The following is a 21,769-nucleotide window of genomic DNA, read 5'->3' on the forward strand; positions in this document are numbered from 1 at the left end:
ACATTACACCTGCTTTCAGATGACACTGAGTAAATTATAAATGCAATGTTGCTTTCCTCTTTCAGAAATGGATCTCTTTAGAAGCAATGTCAAAGAATCACAATAACAGGAAGGAAGGAAGGAAGGGATAAAATTAATGGAGAAGAAACAAATTATGTATTTATTTATTTATTTGGCACTACACCAGTGAATCAAAATCAGCTTACTCTATTTTAAACTGTAAATCACATGAAATACTTACACCAGGAGTTAAGAATAAATTGAGGTTTTTGTGGAGAAGAACTTGATTCTGAGGATTTCCTCGACAGAAATTCTGAAGGAAAATGTGCGCTAGATTCATAACTTCATTCATCTTTTCATCGGTCTACAGATAAAAACAAACACATCAAAACACATTTGCTAAACCTCCACATCACAATCTGATCAGCAATGTACCCTGTTCTCCTCCAATTTCCTATGCCTTCAAAAGATGGTGACATTCCATCTGGAAAGAAGAGCTGAACCCATTTTTCTCCAAAGCTCATCATTGGCTGCTTCTTCAATGAATCACTATAGATTGACACAAAGTGCTGCATTTCCCAGTGCTCCTGTCTGCCCTTTTCTGCCCAGGCTGTTCATGACGGTTTTATTTTGGCTCTGCCACTAAATAACATAACAGAAAGATGGTACTATTTAAAGAGCACAGCCAAGATAATAAAGCTAGGGAGTAGATTTTCTTGTGAATGCCTACATTTAGGCTCCTACATCCATATTTAGTCTCCTATGGAGTGGCCTGATTTTCAAAAGTACTGTGCATCCAGCAGTTCCCACAGGCTTTTGAAAGTTAGGCCCATTAGGTGCTTAAATATAGATTTAGGTGCCTAAAGTTAGTCACCTATCTCCTAAACTCTTAGAATAACACATTAACAAGCATGTGGTGAGCCATTCTATGTATAAGTGTTACAGCTAACTATCTAACTAAAGAGAACAGAACCCAGTGTCAAATCCTGAATAGTAGAGCATCAAATTCAGGATAATATAAATACAGATCACAAATGGTTTCATGTCTCTTTTTAGTGCTTACTACTGATAGATGCAGCTAGTTTTCAAACAAGAGTTCCAGAAGAGGACATCTAGATCCTTCATTCTGATCGTTAGATCAGTAAATTGGGGCCAAATCATGCTATCCTTTCTGAGGCAAAACTCTGGAGTTTTGTGAGAGTAAGAGACTTTGTAAGGATTACAGGGTTTGATCCTTAGACATATAAATGCCCATTTTATGTATGTGCAGTGCCAAACGAAGCACCCAAATCTGTGTATCCTGTTGGGAGGTTCTATTTAGTCAACACCTCACCCCCCGCAAGTGCTTGCAATAGTACAGCATCTCTTACTCTTAGCCCTGGCCTACACTTACCTGGCGATTCGGCAGCAGTTGACGGGAGTTACGCAAGCTAGGCAGAGTAGCTTGCGTAACTCCCATCGACTGCTGTGCTTCTCTTCTGTGCGGCGTCTTTACTGCACCACACCAACAGGAACCACTCTCCAGTTGACGCAACGCTACGCGACTTGAGGGAGTGGTTTTACTGCGTCAACTTCTGGATTGATTGAGCGGGTCTTCACTGACCGCTCAATCGATCCAGATAGGTCAATCTGATGGCGGCAACTTTGCTGCCATCAGTGTAGACGTACCCTAAGTCCGAGAAGATATCACCATTATTTTAAGTACCTGAGGTGATGAAATGTGTTTTCAATTATGCCCTCAGTATTTAGGCACCCATGCTTACAAATTCAGATCAGCTTCCTTACTTTCAAGGTAGAAAATTATGATATAATGATTTTGGGTCTGCTCCAACGCCCATTGAAGTCGATGAGAATCTTTCCATTGATTTAAAAAATCTTTGGATCAAGTCTTTTTATGGATTGTCCAATCAGTGACTTCATGTCCTTTACTATAAATAATTATTAGTCTAACCTTTTCATAGGGTATCTGCAGAAGGTCCAGCACCACTGAGTGAGCGCCCATATTTTTCAGCAATCGCTGCTGCTGATTCCGACATTTTTTATTCTGGACACAGAGTTTGCTGAGTCTAATCAAAATCTGGAAAAGAAAAACAAAAACTCAAAGCCCCCCCAACACAAAACTCAAATGTAAATAAGGATATAATGTACCATAGTAACAAACATGAATCCACTGCAACAATATGTAAAGTTACCTCACTTGTAGGTATACAAACCTCCTTAACAATGTTGTAATTATTACTTTTATTGCTGTCAATCTGAGGTTTTTTGGTCCCATCCTGCACTGGGCTTAAAATATTCGGTTCCTATAATTTAAACACAACAACAAATGGGTTTTAGTGCAATTTATTGAATATCTGCTAACTATCTTTAGCAACAACAGGTAAGAGCCAAGTGGATGTATAGAGAGGAGGAATAAAGGCTACGCTACTTGCCGGGGACTTAGGAGATCTGAGTTTAATTCCTTCCTCTGCCACAAACTTCCTGTGTGATCTTTGGACAATTTACTTAGGCCTGGTCTACGCTTACTGTGAAATTCGGTGGCAGTGTGCATATCTCCCATCGCCTTCCTAAATTCTAATGAACGCAGCATCCTCACTACACTGCACTGACAGGAAATGCCCTCCCATCGACACAGTTACTCTTTTTCTGGGGATGGATTTACTAAGTTGATTTCCGAACTGATTGAGTGGGTCTCCACTTCTGCTCAATCGATCCTGAAGAATCAATCTGACGGTGGCAAATTCGCCGCCGTCAGTGAAGACATATCCTTAGTCTCATTTCCTCATGATAATAGCACTTTCCTACCTCATAGAGGTATGAGGAGGCTAAATGTACTAAAGGTTGTAAGGTGCTTTAATGAGATAGTAGTGGGGGCTTTCAATTCCTTGGAATACCTTCAACAGATAGTATTTGGTCCAAGCCCATCTCTAATGCACTCGGAAAGATTACAGACTGAAGTTAAGTGAATGAAACACAGCAGATATGGAGAATAAGATGACGACAACTTTTGCAGTTGAGATAAGTAGATTTTTTTTTTCAAAAGCATGAAGACCATAAGGTGCATGGACATTGATAATCTGGCACCAGCCTGCCACCATGAGGATTGAAGATGTTCCTCCAGCAGAGATGACGCTTCAACGCTCATCTCTGGGCAAAGTGGAAATGGACTTAAAAGTGTGTGGAGGGAAAAGAAGATGGAAATTCTGTTTCTTATGAGAATTGATCTATAGGAATGGCTGCAAAAGCCTGAGATGGAATGTACCTTTCTAGCAGCTGTTTAGTCTCAGAAACTTTAGCAGTAACAAGATAGTTATGAGACCTAGGTGCCGGCAGGGACGGAATGCGCAGGAAGACCTTGCAACTTAGATAGGGACAGTTGAAAAGTAGTAGGCCAAAAATTCTTAGATAAGTAGTTTTTGGTATGTATTGCCATAAAAACTGTGACGTGAATAGACTTGTTTGTGTAAGGCTATAAAAGCTTTTAGAAATGTGTGTTTAAGGTCACCCCTAGCATGTAGGGACCACCTTCTTTACATAAAGAATAAAGTCTTGACTTTGCTAAACTGCTGTCTGGCTGGACCATCCGCTGGGCAACGGACGTGTAAGTAAGGACCCCTGAGATTGGGTTCTTCCACAAGTGGAAAATGTGGCCCTTCTGTTAAGCTGCGAGGTTTACTTGGGATAATATTGCTAATAAGCCTAAACTTGGGAAACTGGTTCCTCGAAAGCCCCAGTTGTGCATGACTAGAAGGGGAAGACATAAATTTAAGACTGACAGTCGATAAGCATTTGCCACCAGCCAGGTCTCCCTTCACCCCATTCCAGTAAAGAGAGAGGATACCGAAGCAAATATTCCTGATGGGTGAATTGGCAGGTTTGCTCTGTGCTACCAGTACTGTTCAGTCTTTCTAGTCTGGCAGCATGAGGGGTTTGAAAGATTGGGCCATGATGTTGAGGGCTCTGAATCTGGAAGAAAAACTGATGGGGGAGGTCTCACAACTGCTTCTCAGTATAACTATTAGGATGAAAACTACTGTAATCACAGTGAAGAGAATGATTCTTTGCAATGGTTAAATTATAATTTAACCACTCTCCTTTGCTCTGGGACTGCTGGTTAACCAAGATTAATTTACCTGTTACATTTATCAGCATTCTTCTTCAATCGAAGTAGTTTTATAAGCTGTGTTACCTATACGTTTTATCTGGAAGTGCTGATCAGCATTAAACTAAATCCAGCCTCTCTCTTAACAAAATAAAAAAACTGTTTACTGAACCTGTAAGAGTATTCCAGGGATGTAGTTATCAAAAGATAATCACACCACCGGGACACCAGAGGCACTTGGCTGCATATCTTGCCTCGTTATGCCTTGTGATAGACGCTCTCTGTCATGCTTTCCCATAGGGAGCAAAGAAGTTACAGAGCCTGTACTAATCTATGTTATATTCTGAACGTCTATCTGTGTTGTCAGAGAGTGAGAATTTCTAAAAATGGCTACTTGCTTTCTTTGTAAAGTTCACAGGCAATTACCACTGCAGGACATATGTAGTATCCAGTTATAGGATCCTGTCCTACAGTCCTGAGCCAGGGCCAGATTCTGCCACTTTTACACTGAGCTGTAGTTTACTACTAAAATAGATTCATTAATGTCAGTCAGACTACTTATGGCATGTTACTGTTCAATACAAGTCAGGGTGGGCCAGTTAGTCCCTCAGTGAGCAGTGCTTACTCACTACATGAGTAAAGATTGTAGGATTAGGCCTATAATCCTAAAATATACATAATGCTTGAAATTAATGTTCCCCAAAATTATTCAATCAAACCTATCAGAAGCCAGAGCAGGGGCAGAGTGAGGCAATTCTGAGGAGCCTAAGGACTTCTCTACACATGGAGTTATAATTATTCCTGTAAAACTACTCCTAAATAACTCCATGTATAGACACCAAGTCCAGAATAAGAGTATCCACGTAGGGAGTTATTACAGAATAAGGTATTGCACTTTAAATTCACATGCTACCTTAATCCAAATTACCTTTCAACCGTAGACAAGACTTAAATGTTCCATTCAAGTGACAAGGGTGGCTAAGTCTCCTGCACTGAATTTCAGACCTGGTCTACACTGTGAAGTTCTGCTGACATAGCCATGTTTGAGAGCCCTAAGGCAACACAGCTGTGCCAGCAGAACGTCCAGCGCAGATGCATCTAAGCCGAAAGAAGAGTGCTTTTGTCAGTTTAGCTAATGTAATTCAGGGAGCTGATCTTACTATGTCAGCAGAAGAATTCCTGTCAGCATACACAGTATCTACAGTGCTATGCCGGCATAGGCTCTGTTTCATACAGATGATTATTTCCCCACTCACAGCCCTTATAGTTCTTCCTATGTGATTTGTGGTTATGACATCATTGTTAGGTCCCCACCCTGCATTACCTGGCTGCTGGTTCCATCATCTTGTTCTATAAACACTTTCTATGATCCCCTGTATCTAAGGTAACTATATGAGAACAGAGATCTGGCTATTGATGTAGAACCCCTGGGACAACTAAATTAGGGTACTTTACCTTCTTACCCTCTCTCACATTAGTGCTCACTTTGGGGAACCTTCTGAGCATTTCTCCTTGCCCTCAGATTCATAGCTTCCAATGCCAGAAGGGACCAATGTGATCATCTAATCTGACTCCTGTGTAACACTGGCCACAGAACTTCCCAAAAATAATTCCTAGATCAGACCTTGTAGAAAAACATCCCATCTTGATTTTAAAATGGTCAGTGGTGGTGAATTCACCACAACCTTTGGTAAATTGTTCCAATTATTAATTACTCTCACTGTTAAAAATTTACCCCTTATTTTTCAGTCTGAAATTGTCTAGCTTCAACTTCCAGCCATTGGATTGTGTTACACCTTTCTCCACTACATTGAAAAGCCCATTATTAAATATTTGTTCCCCATGTAGATACTTACAGACTGTAATAAAATCACCTCTTCACTTTCTCTTTGTTAAGCTAAATAGACTGAGCTCTTTGAGTCTATCACTATAAGACATATTTTCTAATCCTTTAATCATTCTCATGGCTCTATTCTGAATTTATCAATGTCATTCTTGAATTGTGAGCACCAGAATATTCCAGTGTCTAACACAGAGGTAACATAACTTTCCTACTCCCACTCAGGATTTCCCTGTTTATACATCCAAGAATCATAATAGCCCTTTTGGCTACAGCATTGCAGTGGGGGTGTGACACACTGTACCCCATGTTCATCATTTATATATGGTTATGATATATTTTGTACAAAGTATGCCTTGTGTGATATCATTTGAAAACTCATCTGCTGAACATTATTATCCTGGGAAAACATGTGTGGCAAGTTTGTATGCAAAGTTATGAGATTCTGCTGTATAACAATGATTTTACTGTAACATGTTACGAAGTTAGAAAAGCAAGTTCAAACTAGTTTTTCAGAGACAAAGACACAATTGCATGCCAGCAGGGTGCTAAAGAGTCATTACCTGATTAACTGGAGATTCATCAACCGGGGTGTTGTAAACAAAGTGTTTACAATTTATCTGAAAGAGAGCTGGCAGAGCATGTGTGCAATGGAACTGCTGACCCCATGACTCACCAAAGACTTTTCCAGTACAAAGGGTCAGAGTGTAGAAAGGAGAGAGTGACCTACTGCTCACCTATCCTCCCCCAGCTCTACTCACAGCAGAGAGATCGCTTGAAAGACAACAGGACTCTTCCCCCCAGTCCAATGATGCTACTAATTGGAAGGCTTTCCAGTTAGCATGGACTGCTGAAAGTTTTTTGGGTGAGAGAAACCTTTTTGCTTTCAAATCTTATTTAGCATAATAAAGCTTAGGAAATAGCTTGCGTGTTTATCCTTGACTGTATTTCTTTTGTAACTAAATCTGACCTTTATGTCTTATCACTTATAATCACTTAAAATCTCTCTCTCTCTAGTTAATAAACTTGTTTTACTGTTTTATCTAAACCAGAATGTTTTGGTTGAAGTCTTTGGGGAATCTCTACTAAGGTTAACAAAAGCTTGTGCATAATCATTTCCTTTGATGAAATAATAGACTATTAATGAGCTTGCATTGTTCAGTAGTATGAGGGACAGTACAAGATGCATGTTTCACAGGGTGCAAAGCTAGGCCTAAGAATTTGCGGGTGTCACCCAGTATGTAGTTCATGGGTGGCTGGGAAAGCATTCACGTAACTTTGCCGGGAGTGACTTTACATGCTAATGGATGTGTGTGAGCAGATCCTGGAAAGGCTGCTTTTCACCAGCAAACCAATGTAAAAGGCACCCTGGGCTAGAGAGTTAAAGGGACAAAGAGGTTCAACAGTCCAGACTGTACCCTGAGGGATATCACAGAGCTCAAGTTCATCTGATTATTCACTATGACCTCCAGATCTTTTTCAGTCACTGCTTCCCAGAATAGAATCCTTCATCTTACAAGTACAGCTTGCGTTCTTGTTCGTATATGTACAACTTTACATTTGGCCATATTAAAACACATGCTGTTTGTTTGCACTCAGCTTACCAAGGAATTTGCCTGTAAGGTTATTTGCAAGAATCAAGGATCTCATTACACAAAAAATTAACATACTTGGGGAAAAAAGTTGAAACATTCTGGTCGTTTTTCAGCCTCATTTGCCCATTACTGTTCCCACTCATTAAAGGGCCATTTTCTTCCCTACACGGGTTCAGCTAAGTAGGAGATAGGAAATTCCACAAGTCTGAACTCATAGGGCCCAGATTCTTCCCTGGGGTAACTCCCTTAACTTCAGCTGGGTTACATCAGGAAAAATTTGCACCCAGGCAGTTTCCTAGGAATTTTTCCCTAGAGCGCTGGGTATTTCCCCCTATGGAAGCAACAAAGGATCCAGCTCTTCCCCAGCTTTAAAAAAAAAAAAAAAAAAAAGAGGATCTCCTTGAGATCTGCAATGGCCATGTCCTTGCTAGGTAGCTCCTAGTTGTTCCCAGCCCACTGGAGGCACAGCTCTTGCAGGAGTACCAGCCATGCTGCCAAAAGTTCTGTTGCTGGCCACTAGACCCGTTATTTCCTGTTGGGGGATGCTCTATAGTGGAAGGGAATATGGGGGAAGTAATATCATGGAGAACAGTTGTACTTCCAGCTCTGTCCCCTCTCCAGCTTCAAATCAAGACCCGCACAGAGGGCCTCCCATGGACAAGGTCATAACGGCACTACCGAGGCAGCAATCCTTTCTTCTATATCCCAAATGTCACCAACTCTCATCATTTTATTGTGAGTCTCATAATATTTGCTATGTTTCTTGAGGCCCCAGCTCCAGAAGTCACGTGATCACAGAAGACTCTCAGCTTCCATTTTAAAAACGAATAAGTTTCTAGCTCTCCATTCTCTATAGAGAAAAGCTTGAAAACATGATCTGAGTGCACCATAAAGGTTCAGAAACAAGACAGCAAATGAAAAGCAACCCTTTTTTTCAAAAGAAAAATGGCATGATTGTTAAGCTTCTCTTATGATTTTGGAGGTCTGACTCAATTTTTTGAAAGTCTGGAGTTGGCTACACAGTGATCCAATGCCTGCAGTAGCACAGAGAAAAGTCTATCCTTCCCTTTCTATTCAAGCCTACAATTAAGTCATAGCAAATGTGTGACCTCTGAATTACCTCCACGGCAACAGAGTGATGTCACAAACAGATCTGTGGCTCCCCTGCTGGACCAGACTGTCGGAGAGACTCTCTCTTTGTGAGATAATATAGCTATTATTAAACATAGCTGGGGAGAATACTGAGAACTCCTAGAAAAGCACCTTTGGTTTTGTCTTTTTCCCTTTTTAATACTAAAGCTTACCCTGCATTTTGGATATCACCTGCTCGCTAGCAGCACAATTTAGATTTCTAATTTAATAAGGCTATAGAAAGTTTGTGTGCATTAAACAAATTTTTTGTTTGTGTATATTTTAACATGAAACAACATGGGTGGCCTAAAACTTTAAAGACATACCTCTATTGGTTCTTCACCCCCTTTCACCTGACTGTCACCTAGCTCCCCACTCTCATAGCCGCTGCTCTTTTCGACCCACAGTTCAGATTTTTCTACAGTCAGTCGTAGCTGGTCTAGATCAGCTTTGATTTGCTTGTAGTTGTCCACATCCTGATTAGACACCAATAACTGGACCTGAAAATACAGTAATCCACATTTATATTACAGCAGAACCAGCCACAGCCTCTACACTCAAGTTTGCTTAATGCTTTCCATTTTAATGGCCTGTTTTCACGCTCTCATAGCCTTATGAAATCGTCGTCTTTTGAACTGAAATTTTCCATCCTTAATCCCTTTAGCCCCAATTCAACATAGCCCTTAATCACATACTTAAGTCAAACTGAAGTAATGCCACTGAAGACTCTGTTTTGACCAAAGCAAAATGGTTACAATGTTTAAAACATTCTGCCTCCTTTATCATCACACTGCAAAATGCATGCAATATAAACAATCTATAAATCCTGTCTATAAATCCCTGAGATCTAAGGCAGAGCAAATGGCGACATTAGGATAGTCCTTCTGGTATTGAAATAATATAGTAAGAAACAGTTTATCCCATGTAAACAATATTTCATGGAAAGACAAACTGATATTACAAGAAATCAAGAGATCCAAATGTGAACTGCAGAGATAGTCAACATTTTCCAATGATTGAAATTTCAAATTATAAATTTCATCAACATTTTGACTAAAAATAGAAAAAAAACCCACAATACATGACCTAATTTTCATTACCAGCTATAGGGAAACACACCTAAGTCTCTTTCATCATTGATGCTTGACAGGTCTCATGTCATTTACCCTGAGCCATCATAGCTTGCATTTTTCCAAGATGAATCTGTTTTTTCATTTCCTGCCCGTATATCTAATCTTTCTTTCTGCTCATTGTTGTGCATAACTCCTCCAAATTTAGTATGATCTTTACAGTTCCTTATCATGCTGTTTGAGCCTTCTCCTAAATTATTAATGAAGAGATTAAACAAAATTTGACCTAACCATGATCCTTGTAGTAACCCAATAACAACCAGTAAGAAATCAAAACTGGTGTAAAAGAAAATGCCACATCATGTTAACATTGTCACATGGCAGATAAGAACATTGATACATTTTTTTAAATTGCTGTTCACAGACAAATAGTCCCTATTTTATAATATAATCTTAAAGTTCCCATATGCTTCTTGTTTAACAGTGTAGTGCCTTGTTATCCTACAGATTGATGAGTGCTGTTGGTACACATATTCATATTCTACTTTCTCTATAGCCCTTTTGGTTTATTTGCCAATTAGACTTTTCCTTCCTTTATAAAAAACATGTTAGGTATGCAACTCTCACTTACCTGGGAGTAGCAGCTATTTATGCACCTAATCAGCATGGTCCCACTTTAATGTCCTGGTGGGAGGCCATTATGCAACTCCACAAAAGTATTACAACAAAGACTTTCCAACTACTTATCATTTGTCTAGTTTTAGACAAGAAAAACCTCCACCTTTTACATAATGAGATGGCAACATGCTAGTGAACTCCTGAAATAAGCATCAAAAGATCTCAGAAAGTAAGTTATAGGTCACCATAATAAAGAGAGTTCTCTATTATCTAACCCCATTACATCAAGTTTCTTAACCCTAGTCTATTAACACATAAAATACTTTTACAGAAGTGGAGGTGTTATCTAGTAGACAGAAAAACAGCTGAGTACTATGCCTGGCTCTACTATTCAATTTCTTTTCTTTGTAACCTTGGGCAAGTCACTCATTTAAACAGCAGCTCCGATTCTAGGTGTCTGAGTTTCACCTTCATCTCAAGACACCTTGAGTCTGGCTCACTGATGTGCAGCTGGGTATGTGCAGCTCCCATGGAGCAAGGGGGCTGAATTCGGACCTTCAATTATAAGGAAGGGACATTCCATTACTGTGATTGGCAATTTAAGTGAGACTACTAAACTTCGGAAAGACTTTCTTCTTCCCACACAGTACATTTCATGGAACACCACTGCACCTGTACCTGTTTAAATGCTTGTAAAACTTCTGCTCTTTGGCTGAAGTGCTTAAATAGCAGCTGTAGGGCCCCTGATAGCAAAGGAGGGTAGTCATGCATGATAAGGTGAATGAGGACTCGTAGAAATGTTCTGCCCCCCTCATCATCAAGCTGCACTGGATTTTTTTCTTTTCTGCAAAAAACCAAAGAAGTTAAAACCCTGTGGCACACACAAACGCACACGCACACTTTGATGGATCTCTTAAAACCGAACAGGACAAACTAAGATAAATTAAAAACCACTCCCCATTTTAACTCGTTTTATGGGGGCTTCAATGCCAGTGATATTTTCTTTATGGCTGTTTGATGCTTGTAACAGAAAGGACAGTACTGGCTAAAGTAAATACATATGAAATGCATCAAACACTGTGATTAAACTCCATTTTGCAAACACATTAATTTACATCTTGGACATATGGTGACAAATTCATCCCTGGTACAAGCCCACTGAAGTCAATGGAGTTACAAGAGATGAATTTGGCCCTGTCCTTTTCATTCCTTCCCCTTTCAGCAACTATTAAAATTTCATTTAAGAAAAATGAACTAAAAAACAATAAAAATTGCCAGAGACATCATAGTTCTGGAATCATATTTATAATCTGGAAGGACCGAAAGCAGATTTACACTTAGCATATCAAAGCAGAAATAATGTTTCCAAGAAGCCATTCACTCTTAGTGTTCAATTTAAAGATGCAGGTACCAAGAGCCACACCAGGGTTGTGTGTTGTTTTTCATTATGGGAGTTCAGGGACAGGACTGGAAATATTCCTCTTGCTGGCAAAGACTGAGAACACATAGGGGACATACTCAGTGATGAAAGTGCAGAACACCTATCTCAGACATCTTTCCCCCCATGTCCTGAGTTCTTGGAAAATCTTTAGCGTCTAAGGGCTTGTCTACACAGGAAATGTTTCCAGTTATACTGGTACATGTGTACCAGCGGAGCTAAACTGATATAGTTATACGGGGATAACTCCTCTATGTGGATGTTCTTATTCCAGAGTAAGGAGTGGCTTTTTTTGGTTTAGTTTAAGCCACTTCTTAAGTGAAGAAACTAAATCAGAAAAAGGCACTCTTACAGTGGAATGAGAGTACCCATGCAGGCAGTTATACCGGTATAGTGCTTCAAATCAACACCTTCCCTTATACCAGTTTAACTTTACAATGTAGACAAACCAACTAGAGCTGGAGACCAGCCAAAAACCTGAATCCAAATCCTCCTGACCTTGTGGGATTTGGATTAGACACTCCATCCCCAAACTGGCCAAACTAGATCCATACACACTTGAACTTCAGGGTGTTTGGAAACCCAAATCTCAACTTCATGGCACTGGCCCACGTCTAAAATCTGTGCTGCAGTGGAAGCTACTGGCCCCAACACCTCCTTTGTCTGAGATCATGCTATGTGGCAACAGGAACTAGTAAAAGGAGAGGAAGGGAGAGGAGGTTACACAAAAAATAAACAGAAATTGTCAAGTAGAAATAAAAATCTGATAGAAAGATGTTGTGTGTTATTGGACACATACACACAGAAGCATAACCTTCAGAGAGTATACCTGCCAGCAAACATGGTCTCGGCCTGAGCTGCAATTTCATCTATGTCAGGAACAATTGCTGCAAAAAGAAAAAAATAAATAAAAAGGACCATAATTTAGTTTCCACAGGTAAACTGTTGTTTCTGTTTAAGTACGTGCAACAAACTGAAGCCCCAACTACATACTCCTTAGCCAGGCAAAATGCCATTTGGAGCAGTCAGTGGGAATCTTGCCATAATAAGGAAGAAGGGATCAGGCCCCAATTATTCTGACTATTTGTATTGCAGAAGCATCTAGGATCCCCAGTCATGTACCAGAACCCCCTTGTGCTAGGCGCTGTACAAACACAGAACATAAAGAAGGTCCATGCTCCCAAAGCGTTTGCAAGCTGCGTCTTTCATAATTTTCTTTGATGTAACCAACCCCCAAAACCAGCAATGACACAAACCTGCCAAAGAATTACTGTTAATTGCAGTTCCTTCTGCACCCGTCCCCTTTGCTCTACCAGCAAAACCAGAATACCCTTTTCTCATCTCCTCACAGACAGTTCTGGGCTTTCTTCCATGCCACCATCCTACCTGTAAACATGCTTTGAAAACTGGGTAATCATTCCTGACCCTATTTAAATCCCTCTGAAAATCTCAGTTTTGCCATAAGGCACACAAGACATGAGAAAGAAAAACAAAGCAATATGTAAACTTTATCCATCCCCACTCCATCCTCCATGGTCCATTCTCACCCTCATTTGTTATTTCATGTAGCAAACCTTTGGGAATTGTACAAATGAATAATAAAATCACGATCAGAGGAAAACCAAATCAAATTTTAATTACTGAACAATTAAATGACCAGCAAATATCCATTATCCGTGGGGACCCATCTACCTTTCAATTTGGAGTGATGTGTATCTTTTTAAAGTAATTTAGTTAATTGCCTACTAAAATTACTGCAACAATAAACCTGCCATATAATAGCAACAGTTACCTGAGGCAATCCCTGGTGTGTCTGGTGGACAGATCGTGGAGCCATCAACAGTCTCAATGTTTTCTCCAAATTCTTTCTTATAGATAGACAGCATGTAGGATATTCTATAGTCCAGTCTAACACTAAGGATAAACTACAAGACAAGCGTTTAAAATAAGATAGTTTTTTAGTTGATAACCTATTTTGTGATGGGGGAGGAGAGGAGAGCTAATTTTAAGTGGTCTCAGGTCCATTACTGAACATAAAAACAGCTATGTTTTTCAAATGAAAACTTTTGTGATTGCTTTCCTGAGACTGGCTTCCCACACCCTACTGAGACATTTAGGCTGCACCTCCCTCACTCTGAATATCGAAGTCAGTTCAGACTTCTTCAAGGGCTCGGGGATTTGGCCCTTGCACCAGATGACTATTCCAAAGCTGCATGGAAACATTGAGGCCAAATCATTTATCTTTCAGTGCGAAATAGCTGTGGTGATACCCTGGCCAGTGTTTGCTTTTTGCGGATACTTTGTGGTTAATATAAACCTAAAGACAACAAAGAATTATTTCTCAGGTTTATATTTTTAAAACAAAGAGAACTTGCTCATTGGATTTACACCAGGGTAACTATGATCAGAAGCTGGCTCTGGGAGAATATTCAAGTGAGAAAGGGCAGCAGGATTTGGACCCATAAACATTTTCCCCCCTCTGTTGTGTGTGCTTAACCCTCATTGTGCCTGTATTGTGGTATAAAGCAGGGGGGTGGGGAAAGGTTAACACAGAAGTATATATGACAAGATTGAGCCCTGTTACATAGCCATGACAGAGAGTAAGTGGAGAGTAAGGCCTCTCCAACTCCATGTGGGTCTGCGTTAGATCTGCTCGGATGGAGGCTAGGGTGCAGAAGGGGCAAGAGGGACTGCCTCACTGATTCTTTCTCCTGTGAGCATATAGGTGGGCAGCAGATAGGAAGAAGTTGGGAGCGCAGAGCCACGGTTTAAGTGCCACCCGACAGAGCTGGCCAGGTGTGAAAGGAAAATAAGTTGGAACCCAAAAGCAGTCTCATAGCCTACTACCCCTCTCAGAACAAGAAAAGAGCAAGGAAGTAATAGTAATACCTTCCCAGGGCTCTTCCTAAGATAGTGCAGTTTTGCGCCACCCCATATTCATTTATCAGCCCTGAAATATGCAGTGTATCACCTTTGGAACAAATGCATGCTACAGTAAGCATAACCTAACAATTGCTAGTCTTTCAGCAACTTATAATTAAGGAAATATAAAAAGGCGTACTTCATAAACATTCAGTACAAATGGAAAGCTTCAAAAGTGACAAATTGTATCAACAGATAGCAGAATTTACAAAAAAAAATGCTGAAAAACGCCTACAGAGTGTGCGTGCCTACAGAACGTGGGAGCTGATACACAGAATAATAGACTCTGTGTGGCACATAACTTACAGCAGAACAAGGTGAGAATCCTACAGACATATGCTAGTGTTACGTACCTCATGGAGGGCTAGGATAAAATGACACCGGCCTAAATTCTGTTCTCAGTTCCACCAATGAACAGAGGGCTTCCAGAATGTATGGCCCTGCATTTCTTCAGGGTGTCTGGACTCAGTTCTGTTCTTAATTATACTAGTGTAAATGTGGAATAACTACTGAAGTCAATGAAATTATACTGACGCAAAACTAACGTAAGTGAATCTAGAAACATATCCTTTGTCTCTAGAGGCTATTTCTGGGATAGTTTTAAGGGCCAGATTCTGCCACCCTGACGGACACTAAGGACTACCCTTCTCCATGCTGGGGTGTGACTGTTCGAATAAAGTACTCCTCAGTGCGAGAAAGATTTGGTGGCAGAATTTGATCCTCAGTGAATAAAGAAATAGATTTAATTTAACTAGCTGCTTGTAATTTTCCCTCTTGGTTTTTACCTGTAAAATCTCAATGATTTTTAATTTGGTGTCCATCACAGTCACGTCCTCACTCTCTGGGGTGCTGGCCTGCTTGCTTGGGAGGATGCGTGGCTGTACATCAGGTACACTGATGGGAAAGATCGATCCTCTGCTCAGTACCATTTGCGTCATCATCTCTCCCACACCATGGATGGTCCTCATAACATTGTTTCCTATGTATTTAAAAAAAATCAAATTTGTTCAAACTTGCTTTCAAAACCACACATATATATACACAATCCTCATGTGGCAAAAACACCCCAACAATCTTAATAAATCTACTAATGACTAAATTCTCTCTTTAAAGATAAAGCTGCAGAGGAGGGAAGAGTTAAGTCAAAATACATATGGTTTTGGAGCCAAAATAAACCTGCCACATCACCTTTCTATAGAGGACATGCTTGCAGGCCAACAGAAGGGACGGGAGACAAGGCTTCCCAAAAACTCATCACCCCCATCAATGTGTTCATAACCTTGCACTGCAGGCGACACCTCTGGAGAAGAGTGCATAGTTCAGTTTCCATGCCATCTCCCATTGCTGGCTTCCCCTTGAAGCTTTTCCACAAAAGTTTCTGATTGGGATAGTGGTTTTGATGATAGAATTGTAGAATTACCAATGTTCAAACCGCAAAAGCCACCACATTCTCACAAACTAAGATTTGCCCACACTTCATCCCCATTTGCTCAATCTTCCCACGTCAGAAAAATCCTGGGAGAGGGACAGACTGTGTGGCCTGACCTGGATATCAAAATGTTCTCTAGAGTTACAGTTCCTTGCCCAAGCCCCTCCTAGGAAGAAACTCACTCTCCTCAGAGCTAAGCTTTCCAGTTCAGTCTAGCCCTAAGGGCTCAGTTCAATTCTCAATTCTACTGACTCTGCTGGGAGTCAGATCAAACTCCACATGAGGATACTGTTTGTTCACACAAACTGTGCTGTTCTTCTTTTACTTTGAATTTTGACATGAGCAGCAGTTCTATGAATGAATGGCAATCTTCATTTTAAGATGGGGAGAGGGGAAGGAGAAAAAAGGAGGAGGAATTTGAGTCTTGCTTCAGACAAGGACATAATGGCCCCGACCAGTGGGAATTAGTCTTTTCACAACTCGTAACCCACAGATATGAACTAATGGAGCACAATGATGAAACGGTGGTGGAAAGAGATTCCCACCTTTAAGCAGAGATAACGGTAAGTGGGAATACCAAGAGTATGAAAAAGCAAACCAAAGGCCTGAAGAGAAGATATAATTTGCCAGGGGAAAGGTTAAGAAGTTCCTTGAATGTCTTCTGTACATTTTAATCATCAGGCAACTGCAACACCCTCCTTTCTCTATAATCTGCTGCAAATAGTCAATGTCATATTATATTTTGCTAACAGTATCCTCCCCTTAAGTTTTTGCCACCATTCATTGAGTTTGAGTATTGTGTGTGAGGAAAAAGGGGGCCTTTAACCCTGCCTTAGACTTAAAAAGAAGAAAGAACGAACTTGTTTTTTCAAAGTGAACAAGACATTAGTTTCATGTTCCAGGTACCCTTCAGCATTCAGTCTGGTGTGCAATCTGTCTCAATTGGGCTTTTAAAAATACCCCTTCACGTCCATACAAATAAAGGGGGGGGAAAAATCATTCTGACTTTTTTGCATGATGCTAGGAAGAAAAGCACTGGATATCAGACTGAAGACTAAATCCTAACGTCAGGGTCATACCCAGGCAGTGTCTACACTTCTAACTGTCTACACATAAACAAGGTAATAAATTCTTTCCAAATAGCCTCCTGGCTACTGCATGGTGCTGGAATTGCGTATCTGGCAGAACAGATCTTTAAACTGCATGAAACTTGAAACTAGAATCACCTCTCCCCCAAAGCGCTTAACAATGTTTATCTGCATTGATTACAATGTAGTTACATTAGTGTAAAACAGGCTTACAAAGACAATTAGTTCCCCTTGACCTTTGAAGTGGCGCTATTTAAGATGTGGGGTTTTTTTATATAGTATTTACCACTGATTTGCGAAACAGAATCTCATTCATAACACCCTGTCCTTTCAGCTGCATAGTCTGCTGACAGTAAAGTGCAGGTGTAGGGTTATTATGTGTCCCCTTGGTTTAAGAAACAGAGCAACAATAAAAATAAAGGCCACAGGTCAAGATCACTGGACTGCATTGCTCCTTGGTGGCCTGTAATATTTACTTGAAAAATGTATAAATGGAGGTTAAAATTTTCCCAATTAGCAATGGAGATTTCAGAACTCCATTCATCAGTGGGTCCTGGTGTGTATTCAGCAAGTTCATTGGTATCTGGAAAATTAATGAATTCTATATAAAAGGAGTCAATGGAGTTACAGCACAATACAAATGGTATAACGGAGTGGAGAACCAGGCCCCATAAATGTTAAGTGACAAGAAGATAATCGTCTAGATTTTTACGTAAATCACAATTTCCTTCTAATAAAGCAAATCTTGAGAGGTCCTTTTAATTGACTTCAATGCGAGTTGCAAGCACCCAGCACTCCTCTCAGGAATGGGTCTACCAGATGTAGGCATTCATTATACACATCTGCAATTTCAGTTTGGAAATTCCCTGTACATTTCAGCCATTCCAACCTCTCTCAGATAAATCCCACTCAAAGAGCAATGGCCCAGGTACTGTGCAATAGACGGTTAGACTTTGTTTTTTCACAAGCTATGAGCAGGGGCAATGTATAGTCGCACTGTCTCAGGAGCTGATCAGTGGACACTCAGTCACAGTATGGGCTGGTTCCCCTCTTGCTCCAGAGTGAAGAGTAATCACTTCCCCATCTGCAACACCTCAGCTGTGTTGCTCCGTAGGTTCCGGGGGGAACAAAGTCAAAATTATGTCCAATCCCCACCTCTGCTCACTCCCTTGTCACCCACCCATGTGGAAGAGGAGAAGAGGCCCCGCAGAGGTCTGACAAAAGGGTGGTGCAATGATTAGGATGACAGTCTGGGACATGAGAGAGCCAAGTACAATTCCTGCTCTGTCAGGCTTCCTGTGTGACCTTGGGCAAATCAATTAGCCTCTCTTTCCTTCTGTTCCCCCATTTGAAAAGTGAGGATAAATATATTAAAGATTGTGAGGCGCTCAGATACTACAGTGAGGGGGACTGTAAAAGTACCTCCAAAGGGAAAATAAAAGTGGTTGCTCTGTCCCTTGCCCCTGGCACACAGACTAGTGACGGAGGTAGGAAGTGCAAGAGAATAAGGGGGATATGCAAGGCAGTTTCACAACTGAACCTATAATAAAGGAAAAATTATACTAGATTCAGAAGTTTACCTCCTTCCGTCCAAACGTTCCTTGAACATCAACCCTTGTCTGACTGAAATAAATAGCTAGAAGAAGATCAGCTAAAGAAAGTTAAGGTCCTCCTTATTTCTACTGTCATTTTCAATTGCATTTCATTAATACAGCAGGAAAAGGTTTTTAGTGGAAAAAAGACTGCCTAATCAATTTTAGTATTTATAGCTGCAATGGGTTAAGATCCTCTTTACTGATATAGTTTTCTTTTTGTCATCAGCACCGTTAAGGCAGGGAGTAACAGGCAAATCAATCTCATACAACATCTTCACAAACTGCAAGATATTGGCAATTATATTTTAAATTAACACACAGCAGGTTTTGGGGAGAAAATTCCTGGAGTGACACTGAAATTGCAGTTAGAACAATTAATTATAATTTTCAATCTGAAAGAACCAAAAATACTTCACAAGCTATATATGCAGACCACCAATGAAATGCAACTACCTCTCGGGGTGGATGATAGTCAACAAGTACATACAGCACACAGCAATGGGGCAGCCAGATGTTGCATAAGACACTCAGAGGAACCAGTACTTTTAGGAATATCCATGAAGAGTAGGCAGAAACTTGATTTTAGAGGTCTCCTCTAAGAGGCTTAAACACAGTAATCTACATGGCACTCAGTGTATCTACCTGCCTTAGAAGGATGAAGGAATGTATAGAAAGTCTGAACCAGGGATAGTTATGTACTTCAGATTTCTTACATACAATCAGCATGGTGCAGTGGATAGGGACCTGTGTTCTAGTTCTAGCTAGTCACTACACATTTCTGCTTTTGTTTCCCCTCTCACCTTTTGTCTCATTCATCTATTTAGATTGTAAGCTCTAGGGGGCAGGGCCTGTGTCTTATGTGTTTGTACAGTGCCTAACACATTGGGGCACTGGATGCTATCACAATACAATGATAAATAATCAAATAACCTACCACTTCCACTGTTACCAATTTGGCTAAATCCTGAGAGTTCCTGAGCAGGTGCATCTCAGGTGAGAGCATAAAATGTATTTTGTGAGACTCTTTTCCAGAGCTGCACTGTCAAGAACCCCAAGAGTATCCTGTTATGGTTTCACAATTCTACTGTAGAATATGTCCAGGGAATTAGAGATTCACCAATACATAGTACAATGAAAGAGTAAAATCAACGTAGATTCTGATATTCATTTAGAGACGTCACAGATTGACAGATACTAAAACGAGGGAGGGGAAGGAAGAAAATGCTTGTCATCTTTTGGAAAGACAACTGTGCACCTCCTTTTCATTGTATTTTATTATAGTGATCACAGCTTGCAAATGAATATCAGTTTCTGTCACAAAACTGTGACACACAATCTCATACAATTTGGCACGATTGACAACACAGTGGCCTCCCTGAGTTGAGAGAGATTTCAGAGGAGTAAGTTATAAAGAACATGCAATCAACATGGTGGATAATGGGACACCTCATTTTCTATATAAAACATATGTCCTGATAAATCATTTACCAGTTTGAACAATTCTAAGAGCAAAACAAAAACAAACAGCAAGATGCGATGCAATATGGCATGGAAGTTAAATGACAAAACTATATTCAGAGAGAAAAGCCACTTGAAAAGGAACTGGCAAACCAAGCCTTATCTTAAAATTGTTCCCAGCCAATGGCTATGTGCTGCCCTCAATTCTGTTCCCAGTGGACAATTATCAAGAACACCAAATGCAGCATCAGGACTGGCACAATTAGGAACCCTTGTGGGCAGTTTCAATAGTGAGGCGAAGGATTGATATGGAAGATGAAGTATACATGTAGATGAGGCACTTGGTTAGTGTGAGGAAGCTCACAGCCCCATGCCATAACAAGCTGTGGATAAAGAATGGACTTCAGTCTCCAGGGTTGGCTATCTGACACCTTATACCTACACAAATATTTCTTGGAGCCAGATTATAATGCTTTTATCACAGCAAGTGGTGCTTTTACTCCCCAAGTAGCCCCCTGGACATCAGTGGAACCACTCATGGCAAAAGGTACTAGTCCGCCTGAGGAAAGGGATCATTATTCAGCCCTTATTATTTTAAACCCTAAAAGATAGTAAATAGAAAACTGCTGAAGATATTTTTTTTAAAGTATCACTGACTGAACACAAGACTTAGTACTAGGTGTTACATTTAATATTTTGGACTACCAGTTAGATCTCTCTATTCCTGTTCTTACCAGGCACAAAGGGACTGATTCTATTCCCACTGATGCTAATGGTCAAACTTCCATTGACTTTAATAAGAAAGATAGGGTTCAAAAGTGCTCCAGCACTCACAGGTGGAGCGAGGTATTCAAGAGTGCTCAGCTCTCAGTAAGGCACTTCAAAAAGCCACCCAGTTTTCAGATGATTTCAGCACCCAGCAATTCCTCTTAAGAACACTGGGAGCTGCTGGGTGCTGAACATTGTTGGAAATCTTTATTTAGGTGCCTAAATGAGAGTTATTGGGTGATGGATTATTTTAAAGAAATCTAGTGTTTAATGATCAGATGGAGGATAAATGCACTTGGGTAAATCACTCCAACAACTGCTCATTAACTGTCCCAGTAAAAGGGCAACACACCCATCAGTCTAGCTTATTAAAAACAAGGGGGACAAATGAGAGGTTTTGCAGACAAATGTGTAACACTGCTCACATAAAAATAAACAGAACACCATACTCACAATGAAACATCTTTATTTCACAACACCTGAATGCATTTTTGTTACCGAGTATTGTACAGCCAAATGTATTGAGGTCCTGAAAATATATCCTGAGCTGTATTGCCATGGTGCTTATGTCCTCTGGATATCTGCACTTCCACTGCAGTGTGATAAGAACCTGGCAGCCTGTACTACTTAGAAAATCCATACTTCGGCCCCTCAGCCCCACCCAAACTGAGAGGGACTGGGATGAAAGGATGGGTAAATGAAATCAATAAATAAA

The 21,769-nt window shown here is 40.4% G+C and overlaps 1 protein-coding gene across 2 annotated transcripts in view; it reads right to left on the reverse strand.

The window, feature by feature from the left end:
• ITPR2 (inositol 1,4,5-trisphosphate receptor type 2) overlaps window positions 1-21,769 on the reverse strand; it is a 328,286-nt gene that overhangs the window by 173,720 nt on the left and 132,797 nt on the right. For both annotated transcript variants that reach the window (XM_067559269.1, XM_067559270.1), the window contains exons 22-29: window positions 15,502-15,695; window positions 13,587-13,719; window positions 12,624-12,681; window positions 11,035-11,200; window positions 8,995-9,168; window positions 2,214-2,303; window positions 1,952-2,077; window positions 242-364 (exon numbers count right to left, since the gene is read on the reverse strand). In XM_067559269.1, the coding sequence (XP_067415370.1) occupies window positions 242-364; window positions 1,952-2,077; window positions 2,214-2,303; window positions 8,995-9,168; window positions 11,035-11,200; window positions 12,624-12,681; window positions 13,587-13,719; window positions 15,502-15,695 (1,064 nt within the window). The remainder of the gene's footprint in view (window positions 1-241; window positions 365-1,951; window positions 2,078-2,213; window positions 2,304-8,994; window positions 9,169-11,034; window positions 11,201-12,623; window positions 12,682-13,586; window positions 13,720-15,501; window positions 15,696-21,769) is intronic.

The sequence above is a fragment of the Emydura macquarii genome, unplaced genomic scaffold, assembly GCF_026122565.2.
Source record: "Emydura macquarii macquarii isolate MOO-44397 ecotype Brisbane River unplaced genomic scaffold, CSIRO-AGI_Emac_v2 contig_2205, whole genome shotgun sequence".
Classification (NCBI taxonomy): Eukaryota; Metazoa; Chordata; order Testudines; family Chelidae; genus Emydura; species Emydura macquarii.